Source organism: Chenopodium quinoa, unplaced genomic scaffold, assembly GCF_001683475.1.
Source record: "Chenopodium quinoa cultivar QQ74 unplaced genomic scaffold, ASM168347v1, whole genome shotgun sequence".
In the NCBI taxonomy this organism is placed as follows: domain Eukaryota; kingdom Viridiplantae; phylum Streptophyta; class Magnoliopsida; order Caryophyllales; family Amaranthaceae; genus Chenopodium; species Chenopodium quinoa.
The window spans coordinates 3,106,725-3,128,452 of record NW_018744080.1 but is presented as its reverse complement, the minus strand read 5'-3'; the positions used below and the strand labels follow the sequence as shown (position 1 = coordinate 3,128,452).

The 21,728-nt window shown below is 40.9% G+C and overlaps 2 protein-coding genes across 4 annotated transcripts; both read left to right on the top strand.

The window, feature by feature from the left end:
• The first annotated feature begins 17,344 nt into the window (after nucleotides 1-17,344).
• LOC110691503 (protein FAR-RED ELONGATED HYPOCOTYL 3-like) lies at nucleotides 17,345-21,592 on the top strand. 3 transcript variants are annotated; one of them, XM_021868439.1, is made up of 5 exons: nucleotides 17,348-17,611; nucleotides 18,162-19,461; nucleotides 19,713-20,975; nucleotides 21,068-21,135; nucleotides 21,217-21,592. In XM_021868439.1, the coding sequence occupies exon 3, from the start codon at nucleotides 19,763-19,765 to the stop codon at nucleotides 20,936-20,938; it is 1,176 nt and encodes a 391-aa protein (XP_021724131.1). In that variant the 5' UTR covers nucleotides 17,348-17,611; nucleotides 18,162-19,461; nucleotides 19,713-19,762; the 3' UTR covers nucleotides 20,939-20,975; nucleotides 21,068-21,135; nucleotides 21,217-21,592. The 3 variants fall into 3 exon arrangements, with proteins under 3 accessions (XP_021724132.1, XP_021724131.1, XP_021724130.1); XM_021868440.1 differs by lacking the exon at nucleotides 18,162-19,461 and having other exon boundaries at nucleotides 17,345-17,611; XM_021868438.1 differs by having other exon boundaries at nucleotides 17,348-19,461.
• On the top strand, nucleotides 18,578-19,300 carry LOC110691370 (protein FAR1-RELATED SEQUENCE 8-like). Its single transcript, XM_021868288.1, has one exon. It carries the CDS (start codon nucleotides 18,578-18,580, stop codon nucleotides 19,298-19,300), a length of 723 nt encoding a protein of 240 aa, XP_021723980.1.
• Nucleotides 21,593-21,728: the final 136 nt, after the last annotated feature.

Sequence of the window (21,728 nt, the reverse complement as noted above, 5' to 3'; positions counted from 1 at the left end):
GCGGAAGCTGTTCTTCCAATAGAACACTACGAGCCGACTCTTCGAGTAATGCTATATGACGAAGAGGCAAACTGGGAAGCCATGCGCCTGACATTAGACTCACTTCCTGAAAAGAGGGGCAATGCTGTTTTGCGCCATGAGATCTATCGCCTGAGAATGACTAGATCATACAACAAAAAAGTACACAGGCGTCCACTCAAAGTAGGGGACTTTGTACTTAGAAAAATGGAAGCAGTTGGTAGGGCTAATGAGTCTGGCAAACTAACTCCCAACTGGGAAGGACCCTACCGAATCTATGAGGAAGTCAGGGACGGTACCTACCGTCTGGAAACACCAGACGGAAAACCGTTGCCTCGAACTTGGAATGTAGATAATCTTAAAAAATATTTCTTTTGAATGATGTAAAGTAAAGAGCTACTCAATAAAAGTTTGCACTTACTATTCAATTTTGTATTACGAGGGGCATGCCGTCTGTACCTTTACAGTCGGCTACTCTCCATTGAGTTTTTCACTCTATCTTCAGAGGGGCATGCCGTCTGTACCTTTACAGTCGGCTACTCTCCATTGAGTATTTTACTCACAATACTTAGCTAAAAAGATTAGGGCCTGGCCGACCCTGTGCCTAACAGTCGGCTACCCATCTTTTACTTAGCACCTACGTTCACCAAGAACTTACCAAGGCCACAGGCTGAATGATCAGACCAGGCGCCAAGCCAACTGATCAAATCTACAAAACTAATACGACCTGTCCCAACATCATAGCAGGCGTCCGACGGCATCCCTCTGGATGAAATTCGTCGCAGAGAGCAGCTCCCTTTTGGGTGGAACATTGTTCTATAAACTAATTACACGGCACCTATACGACTGTCCCCAAGGGCAACCACGTAGCCGTTTTTGAGACAAGGATAACTCTATCACTAACCAAACCAGTGGTAGCAGTTGACATCTGAGTCAGATGACCGCCTGTATTACTTGGGATAAATACAGGGGGTACCTATTGAGTTAATAGCCAACAAACATTGGCGAATCAAGGGGTCTAGCCGGCCTTCGCCGCCTGGTACCTCTACTTCTCAAACAACAGTGACGACGACTGAGTAACTCCAACGTTAACTCATAGTCACTCCCTCAAATTTGGTATGGAACCTAAAAGGTTTGAGTCGTCCGCCTGTTTCTAACAAACAGGGGCACTCAAATCCCTATTCCTACTAGGTAACCTATTGAGTTAATAGCCAACAAACATTGGCAAATCAAGGGGATCAGCCGTCCTCAGCCGCCTGGTACCTCTACTACTCAATCTAGATTGTGACGAAGACTAAGTAACTCCTATGTTAACTTAATAGTCACTCAAACTTAGTATGGAGCCTAAAAGGTATGAGTCGTCCGCCTGTTTTTAATAAACAGGGGCTCTCAACCACTACTCTTGCTAGGTTAACAAATTATGAGTTAAAAGCAACAACATTGGCAATAAAGGGAAACAACCGGTACCCGCCGCTTGCTATCTTTACTAAATTCCTTGGCGACTAGGTAATACTCTATTTACTTGGTCAGACCACTTTCCTACTTGGTTAAAATTACAAAAAGACAGGCACGCCTGCCTAAAAAGGATCCAGACAAAATAGTTCGAATACCGATTGAATAAATGGCCGACTGATCGTCTATCCTGGAAACAAACAACCAGTCGTCCAGGGGCATAGGCGGCGTACTAACTATCCGTACCTGTCTGCAACGTTCGGCCATGTACAACAGTCGGTCTAGTAAACAATTGGATATTAGATATGGAATACTTGGACAAATTTGAAGCAAAACAAAAATTCATTAAAAATAAGCCGGTCATGAAAGACCAGCAAAATATTCAAAGCCCCGGCCCCCTGGCCGGGTAAATACAAAGCAAATGGCACGCAGGCCATGGAAAAAATACATCAAGCTTAAGAAGGGGGCAGCTCAGTATTAGCAGCTGCCGCCTGGTCAGCACTCTTCTTGCTGGACTCGGCTTCAGCTGCATCCTCTATTGATGCCTTACCCCCAAGTGGCACAAGCGCCACAACCGGCTCCTCCTCCTCCAACGCTTCTCCCAACGCCTCTTCTTCAGCAGCCGCCAGGATCTCTTGATTATATGTTTCCGAACACTGGCGGTACGTTCTTTCCCAAGAGGCAAAGTCGGCATTGGGGAACAGGTGGCCCCAGGTCATGCGCTGGATTTGAGCGGAGTCTTCCATCATCTCCCGGACGAGCTCTTTCTTCTCTTGCTCGGCCTTTTCCGAGAGCTCTTGGGTAAGACTCTTCTCTTGGCTCACCAGGCGTTCTTTTACGCTGGCCAAGGATTTCTCCATGGCTTCGTAAGAGTACATTTTTTGGCGAAGAGGTTTCAGCTCGGCCTTAAGATTTGTGATGGTCGCCTCCAGCTCGTCATTCTTCTTCTGGGCCGCCTCTAACTGAGCCCGAACAGCGGCGGTAGCCTGCGCCTGATAATAAAGAATATCAATGGTCAGTACTTCATTTTGGGCAATTTGAAACATTGCCTTGTCACAGTCAGAGGCGGCCATAGCTTTTGCAGCCTTTACCTCTTTGTTCTTCCGATCAAGCGGCTTGCGAAGGCCGTTAACTCGGAGCAGGGCCTAAGTACAAAAAAAAAAACAGCAGGCGTCAGTTTCCAAACAAAAAAGATAAGAGGCGTCCTGGAATTTAAATACTCAAAAGAGTATACCTCAGCAAGGACCCCTGCAATCCCATCAAGGTCAAGGGTGCCGACACCCCTGACCGCCTCCCTTTCAGATGGAGGAACTACTTTGATCATGGACTTGGCTACCTCTACCAAGTCAAGCCCCTGAGGGCCGGCTGCATCAAGCGTAAAAAAGCAAGTTAGACCTAGTCAAGAAGGAAGCAAGTGTAAAAGTTTTTACAAGTAATTGTCCATACTTCTAGGCGGCCCCGCCGGGGTTTTAGAAGAAGTGGCCGGCTGCTTCTCAGCCGCCACTGTTTTCCTGGAAGACCTAGGAGAGCTTGCAACAGTCGTCCTTCGGGCCTTGGGGTCCGGCTGTTGCGAGGAAGAAGCTCTTGGAGTGCCCGACTGAAAAAAAAAAAAGTTAGTATATGCATAAGACAACTCCTAAAAGAGGAAGAGTTTCGAAGCCTACCAAGGGTGCCCCCTTGTTGGGGGAGTCGGTACAAGACTGTTGCATGAGAGAGGCCCGCAACATGGCCGCCGCAGTCTTGGATGCTGTTATTTTACTCATGGCGTCAGCTGCAAAAAATAAACAGCAAAGTTAGTAAAGATCCCAAGTAAACAAGGCGTGAAAAAACAGAGTATTTGTCAGGCCGGCTACCTCTAGAGCACCGACTGCTGAGGCCACAGGCGGCCAAAAAGTACTCGTCATAGAGCCACTTGAAGCTCGGGACGCAGTTTAGGGGTACTTGCTCTCGTACCCCTGAAGTAGAGTTCACCCTAGTCTCTACTTTGAAGAGTCCTTTGTCTAGGATCTCTTTTTTAGCCTTTGGGGGAACAGGCGGCATGCTGCGGCCGCCTGCGAGAAGAGGCGGATCCCTATTCCACTTGTTAAAGCGTTTGTTCAGCTCCGTGTCTGAACCCTCGATAATAAGGAAGGTGTTCCGCCAATCCTTCCATTTGTTCGCCTTACCTCTCGTCATGAGGTAGCCCCTATGGCTTGTTAATTGATACCAGCCGGTACCTCCCGACTTAGGGGTCCGGCTGAGATAGTTCATGTGGGCGAAAGCCTCAAAGCTTGGCTCCACCCCGTACATTTCGCACCCGGCCACATAGCCGAGTACGTTTACCCAAGAGTTGGGGGCTAACTGCCATAACCCCAAATCATACCCATCTAAAATCCGCTGAACAGCCGGATGTAATGGGAAGCGCAGTCCAGCTTTGATGGCCGCCACATAGCAGCCAAAGCAGCCGTCATCATAGCTGGTACCAGCCGGCCAGACGACAGTGTCTTCTGGATCCGGCACGAACAATAAAAATTCGGGGCCCATTATGTGGTTAGCTATAAAGCTCTCCACTTTGTCTTGCATGGCTGCGATCCGGCCCCGGGGTACCGTGCAGTAGTAGGGGGTGTTTTCCTCTCTGTAAGAGGCGGACGGCTCCGCCCAATTGTCCCCCTTCTCAACTGCATGAGAAAGCCTCGCCTCTTGTAGGCGGCTGTTTCTTTCTTCTGAGCCTGGAGAAGCGTGGCCAGAAGAGCTGGACTCGGACTCGTCCTCTGACGAGTCCGAAGAGGACGACTCCTCCCCTCTCCCAGAGGGGCCCACCTCCTCTCCCTTAGAAGGAGCAGGAGGAAAATTAGACGTATCAACGGTGAAATGGGAAGGGACCACCTTGACCCCTCCCTCAGAACTGTCGGCTTGGCAGCCGCCTCGTTTCACTTCTACATCTGGCGCCTGGTCAGATGTTTCACTAATGAGCACCCTTTGGGAGGAGCCGTCCGAGTTTGAGATCATAGCAGTCTTTTTTGTTCTGGCCATCACGTTCTGCATAGACACAGATACAGTCGGACTTTGTATAAAGGGCAAAGATGGGTCCAGAAAAGGGCAGGCGGCACTCCTAGTCCTAGATTCAGCCGTCCCCGGTGACCGGCTGATCACTGACTTAGGTCGTGTCGTGTGCTTCTGTGGTGCCATTTTAAAAAATAAAAAGAAAATTAAGAGTAAGAGAACTGAGTTACCTGAACGAGTGACGGTTGATGAAGTTCTGAAAATCCTGTGCAGTCGGCTTGTCAGAACAGGCGGTAGGCAGAAAAAGTCCAAAATGTCAGAAGCAAGTTCAGGGGTCCGAATGTTCTCCCAAAGTTCTCAAATGTGAAAATGACCGAAGTCAGCACTTCCTTATATAGGCAAAGTGAGAAGGCGAAGGGTCGCTTCCAAATTCAAAATTTGGGCGGGAAAATCTCTCGGCCATTTGCAAGGTGACACCTGTAGCAGGCCGTCGCCTGTCACCGTGCGGCACCTGTCACAGGTGACACGTGACCAGTCACGTGCCACCTGTGAGGGGCAAATGATTAGGGGATTTTTATCCACCAATCACCGTCTGACAAGTGGACCAACCAGGTTCCGCCACGTGTCCTTCACGTAGGCCAATAGGAGCCTGCCACGTGTCAATCACAGATACGTCCTCTACGGACCAATTGAGACACGCCACGTGTCCACCCATGCCAAATGGGAAAACCGGCCAACAAGGCCCAATCCTGTTTAGAGGCCCGGTCAGCCCTAGGTTTACCCTAAACCTAGAGAGTGGCACGCTTCTCAAGACTATAAATACTTAATTAATCCTCATTAAGTTGGAAGAAACAGAACAGAAACGTTACAGAACACACTAATAACCGGCTGATCTCGCTAACAAAGCAGATTACCAACATTAAACACTCTCACCTAGAGAGACCTTATTACTTTAATTTCCGCATTAATTACTCCTTAATCAGGTACTAACTTGACCGTTGGAGGCGGAGCTCTCAGGAGTCTCCGTTATTTTGCAGGTACAGGCGTCCGGTTCCAGTCTCGGAATTGTAACTCTCCCGCAGGACATCAGAAAACCCCGAAACAGATAACTTAGCTTAACTTCAATAGTTTGAGGTCACTATCATAGTGGAACACTCAAGCAGTATTCGATACTTGTGAAGATAACGAATTGCTAAGTAAATAACATGAACTCATGAGTTGAAATGAAATCTAATTCCTTTTCTTCGTTCCTTCTTTCCTATATTTCTTATCATACAATATCTCATAATCTTACTTTAAGAATAATTTCATTAAGTACCTTGACTCTTATACTTTGTTAGGCATAATCAAGCACCTAGTGCGCCGTTAAACAAAGTTTCATCTTTTCCATTAATTCTTACTCGAATTATTACATCAATGAGTCCTACTCAATTGTGATGCGAAAAGATACATTGGTTGTCAAACATTGACAATCTTGAGTTTGCAACTCAATACCTCATGTTTTATCAAAACTACCTAGTATTTTGAATACATGATGTCCAACCGTCCTTTCGGACTTAATTATAAAAGTCATTCATGAGAATTGTATTTTAGAAATGCTTTTCCTTTCTTTGAGAACTATTCTCAAGGATTTCCTTTACCAATCATGGAAACAATATTATTTGATTTAGAATACTATAAATTTAAGTGCTAAGTATAACCAATTATCAATAACATAATAAGTTTGAAATTTAATAGCATTCATGCAAACTTCAATCTTATTAAACGTCTTATTTACGCATATAATTGTCCCTATTTGGCGAAAATAAGGCGATTCCAAGATCCGAAGAAACAAAGACTGGTTAAGCATGCTTTGGCTTGTCTTAAACACTCAATCTTCTTGGGTAAGCATTGCCTTGCTAATGGCTCTAAGCCACTCTTGGTTAGATAATCGTCGCATCTAATGCATCTTTGACGATGTATCTCTTTTGCCACGGTATGTGAGGACTCCTCACCCATACCGATGAGTTAAACCAAAACCAACGTGCACACCCGGTGTGCCTTATGCCCCTTGGAGAAGTGATGGCACCTCTCTTTGGCGTAGCCTACCATCACTCTCGTTCGGTTTAATAAGTGTTGTTTGGAAAGGCAAGTTTGACTCAATATTATTAGGGACCTAGGATTTCTATGTTGGTTAATTTAAGTGAACTTAACTAATCATCGCAACATCAAGAAAACCTAAACATGCATCTAATGAATAATTCACACATATATATAAGCATAAAATATAAAGCGAATTATAGATGCATATTGGCAACTAGCATGACCCCTTGAGATCTTCATATCTTCAAAAGGTCTTCATTTGCAATTCGAGGCTTTGTCTTCCAAAATACGCCGTCTTTAAGACTTAACCAAACTATGCAAAAACTAGTGTCTACAACTAGGAAAGATCTAAATATTAAAGTACAAAAATACTTAACGGTGCGTAGACCGAATTTAGATTTACAAAAATACATAACAGCACGTAGTCCGTATTTTCTATCCTAGTCGGGTCCCACTAGTTGCCATTTCATAAAACCTGTGAGAGAGAATATATACATATATTCAATTCATCCATTCACTATTTGTGAATGGCCCATGCAATTTACAAATTAAAATAAAGTAAAATGCATTTAAACAACGCGCGCTCTAGTAACTAATCTAGGTGGTTAATCCGATTAACACGCCTAATTAAAACTAGTCAAAGTTGTTTAACCGATTATATAAATTACGTCATTAATAATTGAAGCTCCCACTAAATTCCGCATTTCCTTAATTAATCTAATTAATTAAGTCGGTAGCACCCAAACTTGTCAAAATGAAATTTTGCCAATGCCGCTCAAAACCGAGGCCTAGCCTCCCAAAATTTTAATTAAAATAAACAAAGTTAATTAAAATAAGTAAAACGGAAAAATAAGCAACATCAAGCCTACTATGGCTAGCCACCTCACCAAACCAAGCATACACACACGCCAAGACCACGAACACACGGCCCACGGCACACGGCCGCGAGCTGCTGCCACGGCACAGCCGCGCGTGGCTGCTGCAGCACGCACCTGCTGCCGCGCGTGTGCTGCTGCCGCGCGTGTGGCCGCAAGTAAGGCGGTGCTGCCACCTTGGCAGCCACATATGGGCTGCTATGCAGCCCGGCTCGCCAAGGTGATACAATGCCTCGTTTTGCGTGCCCCAACCTCGGGATTTGATTCCTTTTCGCGAGACAACAATAATTAATTCTAAATTAATTTTAGAACTAATTTAGAGAGCAAAATAAAATTTTAAACAAGTCTAACTTAATAAAATTTTCAAAGTGCAAATAACCAAAATAATTCCAAGAACCATTCTTAATTAAATTGGTTTAGCTTGGTGCAACATAAAATTGAGGCAATTTCTCACTTTCAATTTAATCAATTTAAATTAAACTTGAGAATTTGACAAAGTAAAGGGAAGTTGGAAAAATATGAATTTAATGTTCAAATGAAAATTCCAACATCTAAATTTTGTGAATCCTTGAAAATTATATCTTCCAACATGAAGATAACCAAATTTCTATCACAAAATTGAAACTTTATGTTTCCAATCAACTCAAAATGATTAAAACATCAAAGTTTAACACAAAATAACATGGAATTTAGTGGTTTTTAAAGTTTCAATCACTTATCACAAATAAAGATTGAATCTTTAACACTTATGGAAGCCTCAAAATTAAAACTTTCACACTAAAAAGCAATTAGTTTGCAATTATGTGAAAATAAATCAACCTTTAAGCATCAAATACTACCAAGTAAGTGTGCTTTAAGGGGACATAAAATTGCAGAAAATAATGCAAATAATCAACCATATAATCAACAATTTATGCCATTAATTTCAAGGTTAGAAAAGACTTAAAATTTTTCGTCAAAAACGAAAACCCCCTCGAAAAAGGCATTTCTAGTCAGAATTTGGGGGTAAAAACCTTTCCAAAATACGTTTTCCAGCCAAAATTCACTAGTCTTGGGCGAAAATCTGGGTTCTGGGCCAAAATCGACATTAAAAACGAGATTAAAATAAATAAAACCGAGCTACTAATCTAATTAGCAACTTAAACCAGAAAATTAAGCCAAAATAAACCTTGAAAAAAATATGATTATAAAAATAAACGAGCGGGGCTCCGATACCGCTGTTGGGGTTTGGTGAGTCCGACCCACCGCGGAAACAAACCCCGACCCAAGGAACCACTCGCAACAATTAAAATCATAAAGCATAAATAAATAATCACTAAGAAAAGATAACGAATCTTACCCTCGAAGCGAGCTTCGCCCAAAAACCGGGGCTCTTACTTGAAAGCTACGAGCACGTCAAACGCCGCACCTCCAACGGTATCCACCCACAAAAAGGCGAACACAACTTTAAGGTCTACTACCTGGGGGTTAGCGAGGTCCGACCAAAACCCGAGTGTTATATGAGTTTAAGAGTTTTCCCAATATTATGGAATGCTCTTTTTAACTCCCACTCAAGCAAAGAATTCTCAAGTCATTACATGACTATTTATAAGGAAGTATGCCTTGTGAATTTCACTCATCTTTCAATGTGGGACTTTTCACAAAAAGATCCCACATGGAAAGATTGGTGAATTCAACCCTTAGTTAAATAAACAAAGGAACAAGTGACAAGTGTCACATGGTTAGGTGTGGACCACTTTATCACTTGGTCCCCAAGGCATTTCACATGCAATGTGAACTAACCATGTGTCACCCAACCTTGAGCCCCAAGTTGGGTTCGGTTGGCCCATTTTATTTTGGCCCGTGTCCATGACCCATCAACCTGGGTCCACGGCCATAGCCACATGCTGCCACTTGGCGGCTGCCACGTGGCTGCCACGTGTGCTGCCACGTGGCGTTTTGCCATGTGTGCTGCCACGTGGCATTTTTTCCTATTGGGCATGTATTCTTAGCCTTTTGCGTGGTTAGGATTTTACTTGTTACTTGATGCATTTTCTCGTCTCGCCAAATCCTAAATTTTGGCTCGACATTTGAGATTCTCCGACGCTCGGTTTCGACGCTCCAAGCTCGAAATTCCGACGTCTAAATAATTAACACTCGGGCGACGAATTAATTTCTTCCGAATTAATTCGTCGAGTTGGTTCGTATATTTTGCTTGGGTGTGACCCGAAGGGTTCAGTCAAGATTAAGCTGTAATATTAATTATATTAATATTACTGATCGGAAGCGGCCTCCACCCAGGCATTCCGATCACTTGACCTTACTGAATGTATTAGCTTTCTAATAATTCTGAACCCGCTATCAGAATAATACACTTGTTCGAAGGACACTATTCCTTTCATTTTCGAGTGATTTAGGAGTATCAAGCGTAGGGAAGGCTGGTGGGCTTTGCTTCTATTGGAGGGAGAACATTGTTTTTCAACTTGTTTCTTTCTCCCAAAATCACATTTGTGGGGGTATTGTGGACTCGAAAGGCTCGTGGCGCTTTATTGGTTTGTATGGTTGGCCAAAAAAGGATGAGAAGCACACGACTTGGGCTCTCATTCACCACTTATGCTCTGAATCAAACCTGCCTAGTCTGTTTGGAGGTGACTTCAATGAAGTCTTGAGCTATGCTGAGATTAAAGGTGGTGTTGACAGGACTCGGAGGGAAATTGCGAATTTTCGTGATACAATTGATGTTTGCGGACTTCGTGATGTGGGGTATGAAGGGCAGCTAGTATACTTGGGAGAAGGGGCGATCAGTTGACACGACCCCTGCTTGGATTGCTGTAGTGGCTCAAAAATTAGGCAAGTAGAGTGGGGCTAAGTTCCATGAAATAGGGAAGCAAATCTCAAAAACCGAGGAGGCTCTTTGTAAGACTCAAAGACGTCCAGTGTCTACAGATAGTGTTGAAGAGTGTTTGAGGTTGGAGAAGCAATTGGACGACTTAAATGAAAAGCTTGAGGCCTATTGGTACATTCGGAGTAGAGTTTCGAAAGTCCGGGATGGAGATAAAAATACACAATATTTCCATCACAAGGCTTCTCAAAGAAGGAAGAAAAAAATCGGATTGATGGAATTTGTGATCGTGATGGTAATTGGCAGGATGATGAGGAAATAATTGAAAAAATTATCACTCAACATTATGAGGGTATTTTTGTGACGTTGAACCCCCTTGATGAGACCATGGATTATGTCCTTAGCTCGATTAGCGCGATGATCACAAATGAAGACAATGTTGAGCTTTTGCGACCCTTCTCCAAAGAGGAAATCCTTCTGGCTCTCAAGCAAATGCACCCATGTAAGGCTCCTGGACCGGATGGTATGCATGCTATTTTTTATCAAAAAATTTGGCATATTATTGGTGATGAAATTACTTCTTTTGTTAGTAGTATTTTGCATGGCTTGACTTCTCCACGAATTGTGAACAATACTAATATTGTCCTTATCCCCAAAATCAATGAACCGACCACTATTGTTGATTACCGCCCCATTGCCTTATGTAATGTACTGTATAAACTGGTTTAAAAGTCTATTTTTCTTAGACTTAAGAATATTTTACCCAAGATTGTTTCCGAGAATCAGAGTGCTTTTGTTCTGGGGCACCTTATTACTGACAATGCGTTGATTTCCTTAGAGTTGTTTCATACCATGAAGCATCGAAGTAAGGGGAAGAAGGGGTCTATGCTTTGAAATTGGACATGAGTAAGGCGTATGATAGGGTCGAGTGGGGTTTTCTTCGGAAATTATTGCTTACTATGGGCTTTGATGGGAGATGGGTTAATTTGGTCATGGATTGTGTATGTTTGGTTTTCTACTCCTTCGTTATCGATGGAGGAGTCTGTGGTGAGGTAATCCCGACTAGGGGTATTCGGCAAGGAGATCCTCTTTCTCCTTATTTGTTTATTTTGGTGGCGGATGTTTTTTCTAGTATGTTGTAAAAGAAAGTTCGTGACAAGTGTTTACATGGGGCTAAGGTGAGCAGAAATGGTCCTGAAGTCTCTCATCTCTTATTTGCAGATGATAGTCTCCTCTTTATAAGGGCTAACCTACAAGAATGCTCACTTGTAGTTGACATTCTCAACTAGTATGAACAAGCATCCGGGCAGAAAATTAATTATGAAAAGTCGGAGATGTCTTTTAGTAAAGGGGTCAGTGTAAAGCAAAGGTCCGAGTTGATGGGTGTTTTGAAGATGCGGCAAGTAGACTAACAGGGTAAAGTCGTATCCCCTAATCAAAAGTAAATACCTAAGTCCTCTAACTAAAGTAGATAGGGAAGTAGGGTCGAACTCCACAGGGAAACAAGTCTTTCTATTCCTAATTAACTAATATAATCTAGATTATGAAGTAACCAATATTTATATTTGAGTAATAAACTAAACTACAAAGATTGAGAATAGGAAGAAAACAATATATAAAAGGATCTAGGGCATAGGTTCACCAATAAATAATACTCCAGGGTAAAACATAATAATCAATCATTAACATTGCATAAATAACATGATTAACAGGCTCTCGCAATTTATTAATCAACATAGATTTAACAGGCTCTCGCAATTTACTAGATCTAAGTTCCTATTGAAAATAGCCTTTAATATTAAATTAACATCTGCTCGATTCATCAATTCAATATTGCTATACTTTTACAAGCCATAATTGTAAAGCGTTAAAACAATTCAATAAGAAGTTATCATGCAATATCAAAAATCAATAATAGTCAATCATCAATGCATCAATTAACCAGATCGTAAAGGGCTTTCGCTACGTATTACAATCACAGAATTAATCTACCGGCATTAAATCTCATCTCTTGAATCTTGACTAAACCATTTATAAATTAACCTGCCTATTGAAACTAGACCTAAACATCAATTCTCATCTGTCGAATCTCGAATCAATATTTTCAAACTCATGCATAAAAGATCAGGCCTAATCTAGTCACAGAGCATTAAATCAATCAATAGGAAATTAATCTAGCATTGATAATTAACAACAATAAATTACCCCTTCATATTATTTATGGATCCCCATAAACCCTAGAAATAAAACTACTCACACATAATAGAAACTAAAATAATCAAAGCAATAAAGCAAGACATGATTAAAGGAATGAAATCAACAACTAAGATTAAGAGTAGAGAAATCGTTACCAAAATAAATCTAGAATTAAGATTAGATTAAGAACAAAGGTTTAAGAGAGAGAATCTAAGAAAACAATTAAGATAGTAAAGAAAGAGTAAAAGGAAAGAGAGAGTGTAGAGAGAGAGAGATAGTAAAATCGTATTACGGAGGAGTATTTATACTCCGTACAAATCCTAAACTAAAACAAACTAAAACGACGCTAATCGTCCCCTAATAAATACACGCGCTCGATCGGACGAGGCACCGCCCGATCGGGCGCGCCTTTTTTTGCTTCCTCAATACTAATCTTGCACCCGGCCGGGCGCGTCACCAGGCGCCAGCCTTAGCTTCTCCCGTCCGGCCGGGCGCGCCTCCGGGCGCCAGCCTCGGACTACGATTGGGCTCCAATTCTTCGGGCCAATCAGGGTTTCCTTTTCCGGTCTTGAATACTCGGTCCAAATGCCCCGGTATCACCTATACCGAGCCCTTAATCACCGGTTCGATGGCTCTAACCGGCCCTGGGCTATAGAATCTGGTCGTGCTTCTCCAATGTTCGTGATTGCTCCAAAATATCTCGGGAAAATACTCCAAAAACATAAATCCATGTAAAAGTCAACCAAATCTACGAAAACACTAGAAAACACCAATTAGTAATAAAAGTGGCTCTAAAGAGCCAAAAACACTACTAATTACGACCAAGGGACGGGAGTAAAATACTATATAAAATAGACACATCATAGACATGCATGAGAAATATCTTGGTATCCCAACCATTGTGGGGAGGTAAAAGAAAACAATTTTTGAAGCATTGCTTGATAGAATTTGGAATAAACTACAGGGTTGGAAGGAGAAATTTCTCTCACGGGTCGGGAAGGAAATTTTGCTCAAGTCACTCATTCAAGCTATCCCACCTACTTGATGGGGGTTTATAAGCTTCCGTGCTCGGTTATTCAACGTATCCATTCAGCGATGGCTAGATTTTGGTGGGGGTCGAAAGACGGAAAGAGGAAAATTCACGGGAAAAGTTGGGATTCTTTATGTACTTTGAAGTGTCTTGGAGGAATGGGGTTTCGAGATTTGGCGGTGTTCAATGATGCTTTACTTGGGAAGCAAGCGTGGTGGTTGATAAAAGCTCCTACTTCTCTCCTTGGTCGTGTGTTCAAAGCAAAGTACTTTCCCAATGGTGACTTTCTTGGCTCCTCTCTTGGCTTTGGGGGGTCCTATTCTTGGAGAAGTATCTGGTCTGCAAAGGTGCTTGTTAAGGAGGGCACTCTTTGGAATGTGGGGAATGGAAACAAAATTAATATATGGTGCGACCCTTGGGTTGCTGATGAGGCCGGGAGGTATGTCACAAGCAGTGAGGTTGCGAATTTAACCTTGGTGAGCGAGTTAATTGATGAGGATACGCGAGAATGGAAGACGGAGCTTATTGAGGAGGTCTTTGATGAGCGAGATGCACATTGTATTTTGGATCTTCCACTTAGAGAGAGTGATATTGATGATGAATTGTGCTGGGCATTTTCGAAAATGGGGATTACAATGTGAAATCGGCTTACCTCCTAGGCAAGGGGTGTGAACTTGATAAATTCCACCAAGCTTGGGTAGAAATCTGGAAGGCCGATGTCTCCCCCAAAGTGAGGCATTTTCTTTGGCGCCTGTGCACCACTACACTCCCTACTTGTGCTCTCCTCCAGCATAGGCACATGATTGATGTTACCCTATGTCTGCGGTGCAATAGTGAGAATGCTCATCACGCTCTTGTTGCTTGCCCAAGAGTTAAAGATTAATGGGTGGATTACTGTTGCGAACAGATGACTGATTGGAGTGTTGTAGATTCGATTTGTGACTTGGTGGTGAGCTGGAAAACGCTTGATGCAAAAACTAAACAGAGAGGCTTCTACCTGGCTTGGTGTATTTGGGGGGAGAGAAACTTGAAAGTATTTAGCAACAAATCTACCCCAAATAATGTACTCGTGAATAGAGTGTGGCGTTATGTTGAGGAGCAGGGAAGTATGCTGCCTGCATTTATAAATCCGCTCTCACTCAGTCCCCTGCTAGTCCGAATCACTGGTCTGCTCCTCCCTCGAACAAAATCAAGTTAAACGTTGATGCATCTTTAGCAGAGGAGGGGTGGGTTGGGCTTGGGGTATCTGCAAGAGATCACGAGGGAAACATTATCTTCGCTGCAACTCGAAGAGCTCGTGCTTTTTGGACTCCTAAAGTGGCAGAAGCCAAAGCAATTCTATTTGCACTCAAGCTGGGCAGAAGATTTCACCTAAGGAGCATCATCCTCGAGTCAGACTGCAAGGTGGTAGTGGATGGCTTGTCTAAAGGAGCTACGTTTGCTGCAGATATTGATAAAGTGCTAGATGACATTCTTCTTAATTGCTCTAATTTTTCTCATGTTAAGTGGTCTCATGTTAAGTGTGATGGCAATTCTGTCGCTCATGCTCTTGCTAGGATTGTTCCGTATGTCTCCAAGAGGTTGCTCCCTACGTGTTGATGGACTCTTTGATTTATAATTAATGAATTCCTAGCTTGGTTTCAAAAAAAAAATGTACTGACACGTGGCCTTTAAAAAAAATACCGTTTCAGCAGGTTACCGGTCAATCATGCACGTTTATTATTTTGTTTTATATTCACTTTTTCCACAACATTTCTCTTTGAAGATTGATCTTCATTCTTGTAACTCTCTTTCTTCCCCCCTATAAATTATGCACATTTAACTAAAAAAAAATGTAAGTTTGACTAAAAAAATATGCACATGAACTTTTTTTACTTTCATTTTCTCATTGTTTTTCCTCTTTGTTGTGATGCACTCTTTCTTTCTCATTTCCATTGAAGCTTATCAAAGTTCTAACCTTTATTTATTAGAAATGATGAGAAAGTAATTATCGTCATGAGTAACTTGTAAACCTAATAAGTAATACTAAGGATTTATCAGTTGGAACATCTTCAGAAATATACACTATTTATTTTAAAAAATTGCACATTCAACGCAATAAATATGCACATATCAGTTAAGAAATGTGCGCAAATTTTACAATAATAATGTAGATGTAATTTTAAAATTAAGCATATATAAATTTCACTTTTACTTGATTCTCCTTAACAGTTACTATTAGAGCGTCTAAACTCAAAGAGCTCAAAAAATGGGGAAGAGAGATGAACATGGAAGAAATAAGAAGAGAAAGGACCGAAGAGGGGAAAATAAAAAGGAAGTAGAAAAAAATAGATATTTACATTTATGCCATTAATGAAGCATGCAATGAGAGCTATTAGATTTTTTTATTTGAACGGATCAGATCACTTCTGATCCTTCTCATTATAACACCCTTATCATTTGACCATAAATCTATACATACTTCCTCCGAATTTTAATAGTTACAACACATTCTTTTTCACGATAATTAAGAAATGTGGAGTTCGCATGATATTGTACACTATAAAATGAGGTGAGTGGTTGTTCATAGTGTAATTTAGTGGGTCATGTGCTTTAAATAAGGGAAATAGTACATCTTTTTTCCAAAAATAGCTTTCCACTTATAGTGTGTTGTAAGTATTGTAATATTTCTATTTTAGAAAAGTGTTGCAAGTATTAAAAAACGGAGGAACAACTAGATTAGGTCACGTGCCATGCTCGGTTATTTCACTAAATTTAATCAATAAAAGAGAAAAAAAATGTATTACTAAATAACATAGACAAAGTACATCTATGACATATTTATTATTTTCTTATATTGCGTATATAATGAAATGGAACATGAAATATAGACAAAGAGTTAGTTAGACAAATGAGTATATTAGAAACTACATCTACATATTATACACTTATACCATATAATTTTTTTAAAAATCAATGATCAATTAGTATAATATCTATACTTTTTTTTTTATCAAATAAGTATTTAAAATTGTTTATTACACTTAATGGACAAGACTGATAAACCCATTTTGATATTTAGTCAACTTTTTCCCTAAATTATGATACTATATGTAGGGGATGTCAATGGGCGGGGCGAGGAGGATGTTGGCTTTCCCATCCCCCACCTAACATTCTCATCCCCACCCCCATCCCCGAGACGAGTCCAAAATTCATTCCTATCCCCGCCTCGACGGGTACAATCCCGAAATCATCCACGCCCCATCCTCCACTTGGATATCCACCTCTACTTGGATATCCACCTTCACCTAATCCCCACCTAATACCCACCTTCCAAATACAACTATATTACATCATAATAATTAAAAAAAAAATCATTGTTAAGTTACACTTTTTTTTTGTTTATAATTTAAGTATATTACAAAGTATTATACTTTTACTATATTATTTTACTTAATTTATATTTAAAATAGTAATAATTTATATGTCATAATATATATGGATATGGGGCGGGTACGAAGTTGGGCGGGTGGGGCGGAGCGGGTATGAAGTGGGGATGGGACGGGTCAACCTAAAATCTATCCCGCCCCATGGCGGGTATGGTTTTTATCCCCATCCCCGCCCCACCACCCGCAAAACCGGGACCAATTTCCACCCTAATGGGGCAGGGAAGGGGCGAGTCTCCTACTCGACCTGCCCCATTGACATCCCTAAGTATATGAAAGTATTGGAGATACAAATACAAAGAATTTAATCAAATTATCTTACATGATTACATGTATAGATAAAGTGTTTATAATATTATGCTATGTTGCTAAACTCCCTTCATATTTTTATTAGGCTATTCGTATTAGAATTAGGCGAGAAACCAATTAATGTACTTAAAAAAAAAAAAAGGGCTGCCCAATTACTCTCCGTGATTTTTTGTTTTCGGATATCTCACTTGCCATATGAGATTTGTTATTATTTTATTATATTTTGTAAATGTTGGGGTTTGAGGTGAACTAACGACGTCAAGTTCCCCCCTCACCAACTTTTGCTCGTCCTCTTTATTCTCTCTCCACTGTCTTCCCAACTGTTTCTCCCCCTCTAATCGCACCTCCTCACTTTTTCCTCACTTTTTTCATGGTTTAGATCGCCATGGATCTCCAGCTGTTGTAAATGGTTGCTTCGAAGGTTAGGTCAAAATATACTAAGCTTTTAATTGTTTCATTTCAGTTACTTGCAATTTGCTTGTTTTGAGCTTGATTTGTGTATAAATTGGTGAAATTGATGTTGTAATTTGGTGAAATTGGTGTTAATGTAGGTTTAATCGGTGTTATGTACCTTATTGACTGCTTGATTTGTGTATGAAGTGTGTAAATTGGTGAAATTGTTTCTATAATCTGGTGAAATTGGTGTTCATGTTGTTATATATCTTTTTAATTACCTTAAAGAATATCATAATCTGGCCACATTGTTGTTATATAGTGTGTTGGAGTTAGGGAGTGTTCTGATAGTCTTTTTTTGTGTTTGAAAATCACATTAAATAAATACAGGTTTTCTAAATTTTCCTTTGAATTTTGATTGCGAACTTGTTTAATTATATAGTGGTTTTGATTGACTAGATGTGTGTATGACCTAATCTTGTTTTTGGATTTCTACTGGTCTGATCTTCCTGTTCTTGTTGGCTGGATTTCTACTGTTTTGGCTGTTGTTGGCTGGATTTCTACTGGTGTCTTTACAGTGACCTGTGGTGTTAGTAGTAATTTAGGAAGAAGGTCAGAGATGGATGAGTTGCTGGCAGCTGAGGATGAATTAGGGGGGTGTGATGAGATAGGGGCATTAATTGAAATAGGCCCTAATACAGACAAGCTGGACAACATTTCCCTTACACCAATGGGGGAGACCTCTTCCCCAATTGGGCCAATTCAGACCATAAAGACCCCTGAAACTGTTTCCACAAACAAGGTGTCTATGATGACCTCTATCGAACCTCCAAAAGTTGGAATGGTGTTCAATGGCTGGCAAGAAATAGAGGAATATTATAAATCATACGCAGAGCAATGTGGCTTTGGAGTTAGCAGGGTTCAAAGTGCATTCACGATTAAGAAAAAGAGAAGGGGAATGACTTAGAAGTGTGAATGTTGGGGTGCCCTAAATATGAGGGCAAATCGTGAGGCAAAGAAAAGGGCAAAGTTAATGGAAATTGGCGGATGTGTTGCTAATGAGAATGGTGACATCTTGGAGGATGAGCTTGCTAGGGGCAGAAGGAAGTCGAAAAAATGTTATTGCAAAGCTAGGATTTATGGCGGTGTTAATCGTGAAGGGCTTTGGGTTTTAATAACGGTCGAGTTGGAGCATACTCATACCTTGGACCCCGTTCTGGCTAAGTTAGTTAAAGAATATCGTATGAAGAAGATGACGCCGTCAGTTCGTAAGAAATTGCTTAATTATTATGAGGTTGGAGTACCGGTTAGTCAAATTCGTGGATGTATGAGCACAGAGAATGGAAATTTGCCTAATGTTAAGGATATGCAACATGAGGTTTATAAGGATAAACGGTCGAAGATGGCGGGTGGAGATGCAAAAGCGATGATGGCGTTTTTTGACTACATGCAGGCTGACAATCTGAAATTTTTCCATGCTCATAGGTTGGATGAAGAAGGTCGTTTGAAGGATGTACTTTTGGTTGATGCTAGGAGTATAATAGCGTATGAAGATTTTGGAGATGTTGTATGTTTTGATGCGACCTGTCTCACCAATGAGTACGATCTCCCATTTATTAACTTTGTTGGAGTGAATCAACATGGTCATTCTCTGTTGTTAGGATGTGCTCTTGTTTCACGCGAAGCCTGTGACACTTTTGCTTGGATTTATCGATAATGGCTGACTTGTATGGGCAACAAATCTCCCGCAGCTATTTTAACTGATCAAGCAGCTGCAATGAGGAAGCCACTAGACGAAGTTATGCCCAACACCCAACATCGATGGTGTATATGGCATATACTGAGGAAATTTCCTAAGAAACTTGGGAAGTGTGCCAAGTAAGTAATTTCTGTGATAGGCTAATGAGTTATATGTCTCTTGTATTCTTAATGGAATTTTGATGATTTGGATTAGGTTGTGTTGCTTTATAAAATTATGTTTAACTGATTTGGATTAGGTTGTGACTTGTTTTTCCTCGGTTAATTACATGTGCATTATAAGCTGTGGATTATAAGCTGTTTGACACATACACATTAGTATAGGTCCTGATGAGTTATAGAAAACATTCTGACCTTAGAAACATGTCTAGGTATAACGATTTCAAGAATCCTAATGTGATATACGACAGCTTCACAATAGATGAATTCCAAAAAAAGGTGGTGTGAAGCAATGAAGTTGTATGATTTGGAAGAAAATGAATGGCTCCAAGAGTTGTTTGTAGAGAGGCACATGTGGGTGCCTGCGTATATGAAAGAGTACTTTTGGGCTGGGATGAAAACGATGCAGAGGGTTGAGATCATTAATAGGTTCTTTGATGGATTTGTTAATAGGCACACTAAACTCTATGAATTTCCTGAAAAATATTCTCAGGCTCTGAAAAAGCGTGTGGATGATGAGATTGATGCTGATGATAGGGATCGCAAATACATCAGGCGTCTTGTTAGTGTATTTAAAGTGGAGAGATTTTTCCAAAAAATTTACACCAATGCAAAATTTCAGGAAGTCCAAAGAGAATGTGCTCGAATGTTGTATGTTGTTCCGAAGGTGGAGGACATTATAAGTGCCACTGCAATTCAGTACTTGATTGAAGATCGAGTTTGGATCAGGAAAAGTGGCACCAATAAAGATGTAGTGACTGAGTGGTACAAGTTTTACTCAGTGACATTCAATCCAGTTACAAAAGAATGTAGTTGTGACTGCCGTAAGTTTGAGAAGGATGGGATTCTATGCAGGCACGTCATAAGAGTGTGGGATCAGAATAAGGTCAAAGATATTCCCCCCAAGTACGTAATTTCCCGATGGCGGAAAGATGTGGTTAGGAGGCACACCCGATTCAAAGTTGCATACCATGATCCAAGTCAAATAGAGGAATGCAAAAGGTACAATACCTTGCTACCTGATCTTGAATCTTTGTGCGAGGAAGCGTTTGCAGTAGATGATGACACAGTAGAGACCGTCCGAGCAGCAGTTAAGAAGCTACGCGAAGAGGTCAGAGCAAGTCGCGCAAAACTGATGGAGAATACTGCATTACCGAAACCAGCCACCACACCAAGTTCAACTCCTACTCACCAATCAACTCCCCAAGCATTCACACCAAGATCAACTCATAGTCACCAATCAACTCCCCAAGCAATCACACCAAGATCTACTCACCAAGCATCACCCCATGCAGTGACACCGAACACCGGTTGTGCCAGACCTAACCCCAATATCAGTAAAGGATCCACAACCAACAATGATCGAGTTAAAGATCCAATAATTAAAAAAAAAACCTCGAGGTCGTCCAAAGGGATCTTGGAACAAATCTCGTGCTGAGTTAGATTACAATACCACCAAGCTTAACACAAGAAAGGTCTTACATGTAACACTAGAAATTTTTATTTTTTCTTTATTTTATGTGTTCTTCTGGATATGTTAACTCTCTTATGTTATACTTGCTTGCAGGACTGTGACAATCAGGTCAGTCAGTTGAACCCCAACCAAGTAGCTCCAACATCAAAACAAAGTTACCGGTAACATTCTGGAAGCTGTTTAAGCCAAAGCTGCTATATGTTGTTAACATTCTATATGTTGTTAACATTCTTTCATTGCAGGTGAAGCATAAAAAGGGTCATAACCCATATGCTGAGTTTTGGAATGTTTCGACTGAAGTTCAAGTATCATGTGAAGAACTTCCTCTGCAGACACTGACAGAGGAATATTCTACGAACTCCCATTTATTCTAATTAATCTGGATTTGTGAGATGTCACATATGTGGGCTTAAAACGTGTGATCCAAACACTAGACTGAGTTTATTATTATGGTGAATGTTGTCCTGAGGGTAATGTTGTACTTTATGTATAAACTTATGTTAATTGTGAACTCGATTTAGAAACTTTGTGTTGTTAATGGTGTTCTCGTTTCAGATTTAGATACTGTGTGATCTAATGTCTTTACTTGATCTATTCTACCTATCATGATTTGTGTCATTGAAATTTTGAGTGTAATAATTGATTATCGGTAAGGAATATGCAAGTAACTTTCTCATATTCTTGACAGTGGAATCTTATCAATTATGACCCGTTGCTATCCCTACTTACTAGGTCAGAAAAAATTAGTGTTGTT

What these genes read in the sequence shown, in the direction of transcription:
- LOC110691370 (XM_021868288.1), top strand. Translation starts at nt 18,578, where the DNA reads ATGAGGGCAAATCGTGAGGCAAAGAAAAGGGCAAAGTTAATGGAAATT.
- LOC110691503 (XM_021868440.1), top strand. Translation starts at nt 19,763, where the DNA reads ATGAATTCCAAAAAAAGGTGGTGTGAAGCAATGAAGTTGTATGATTTG.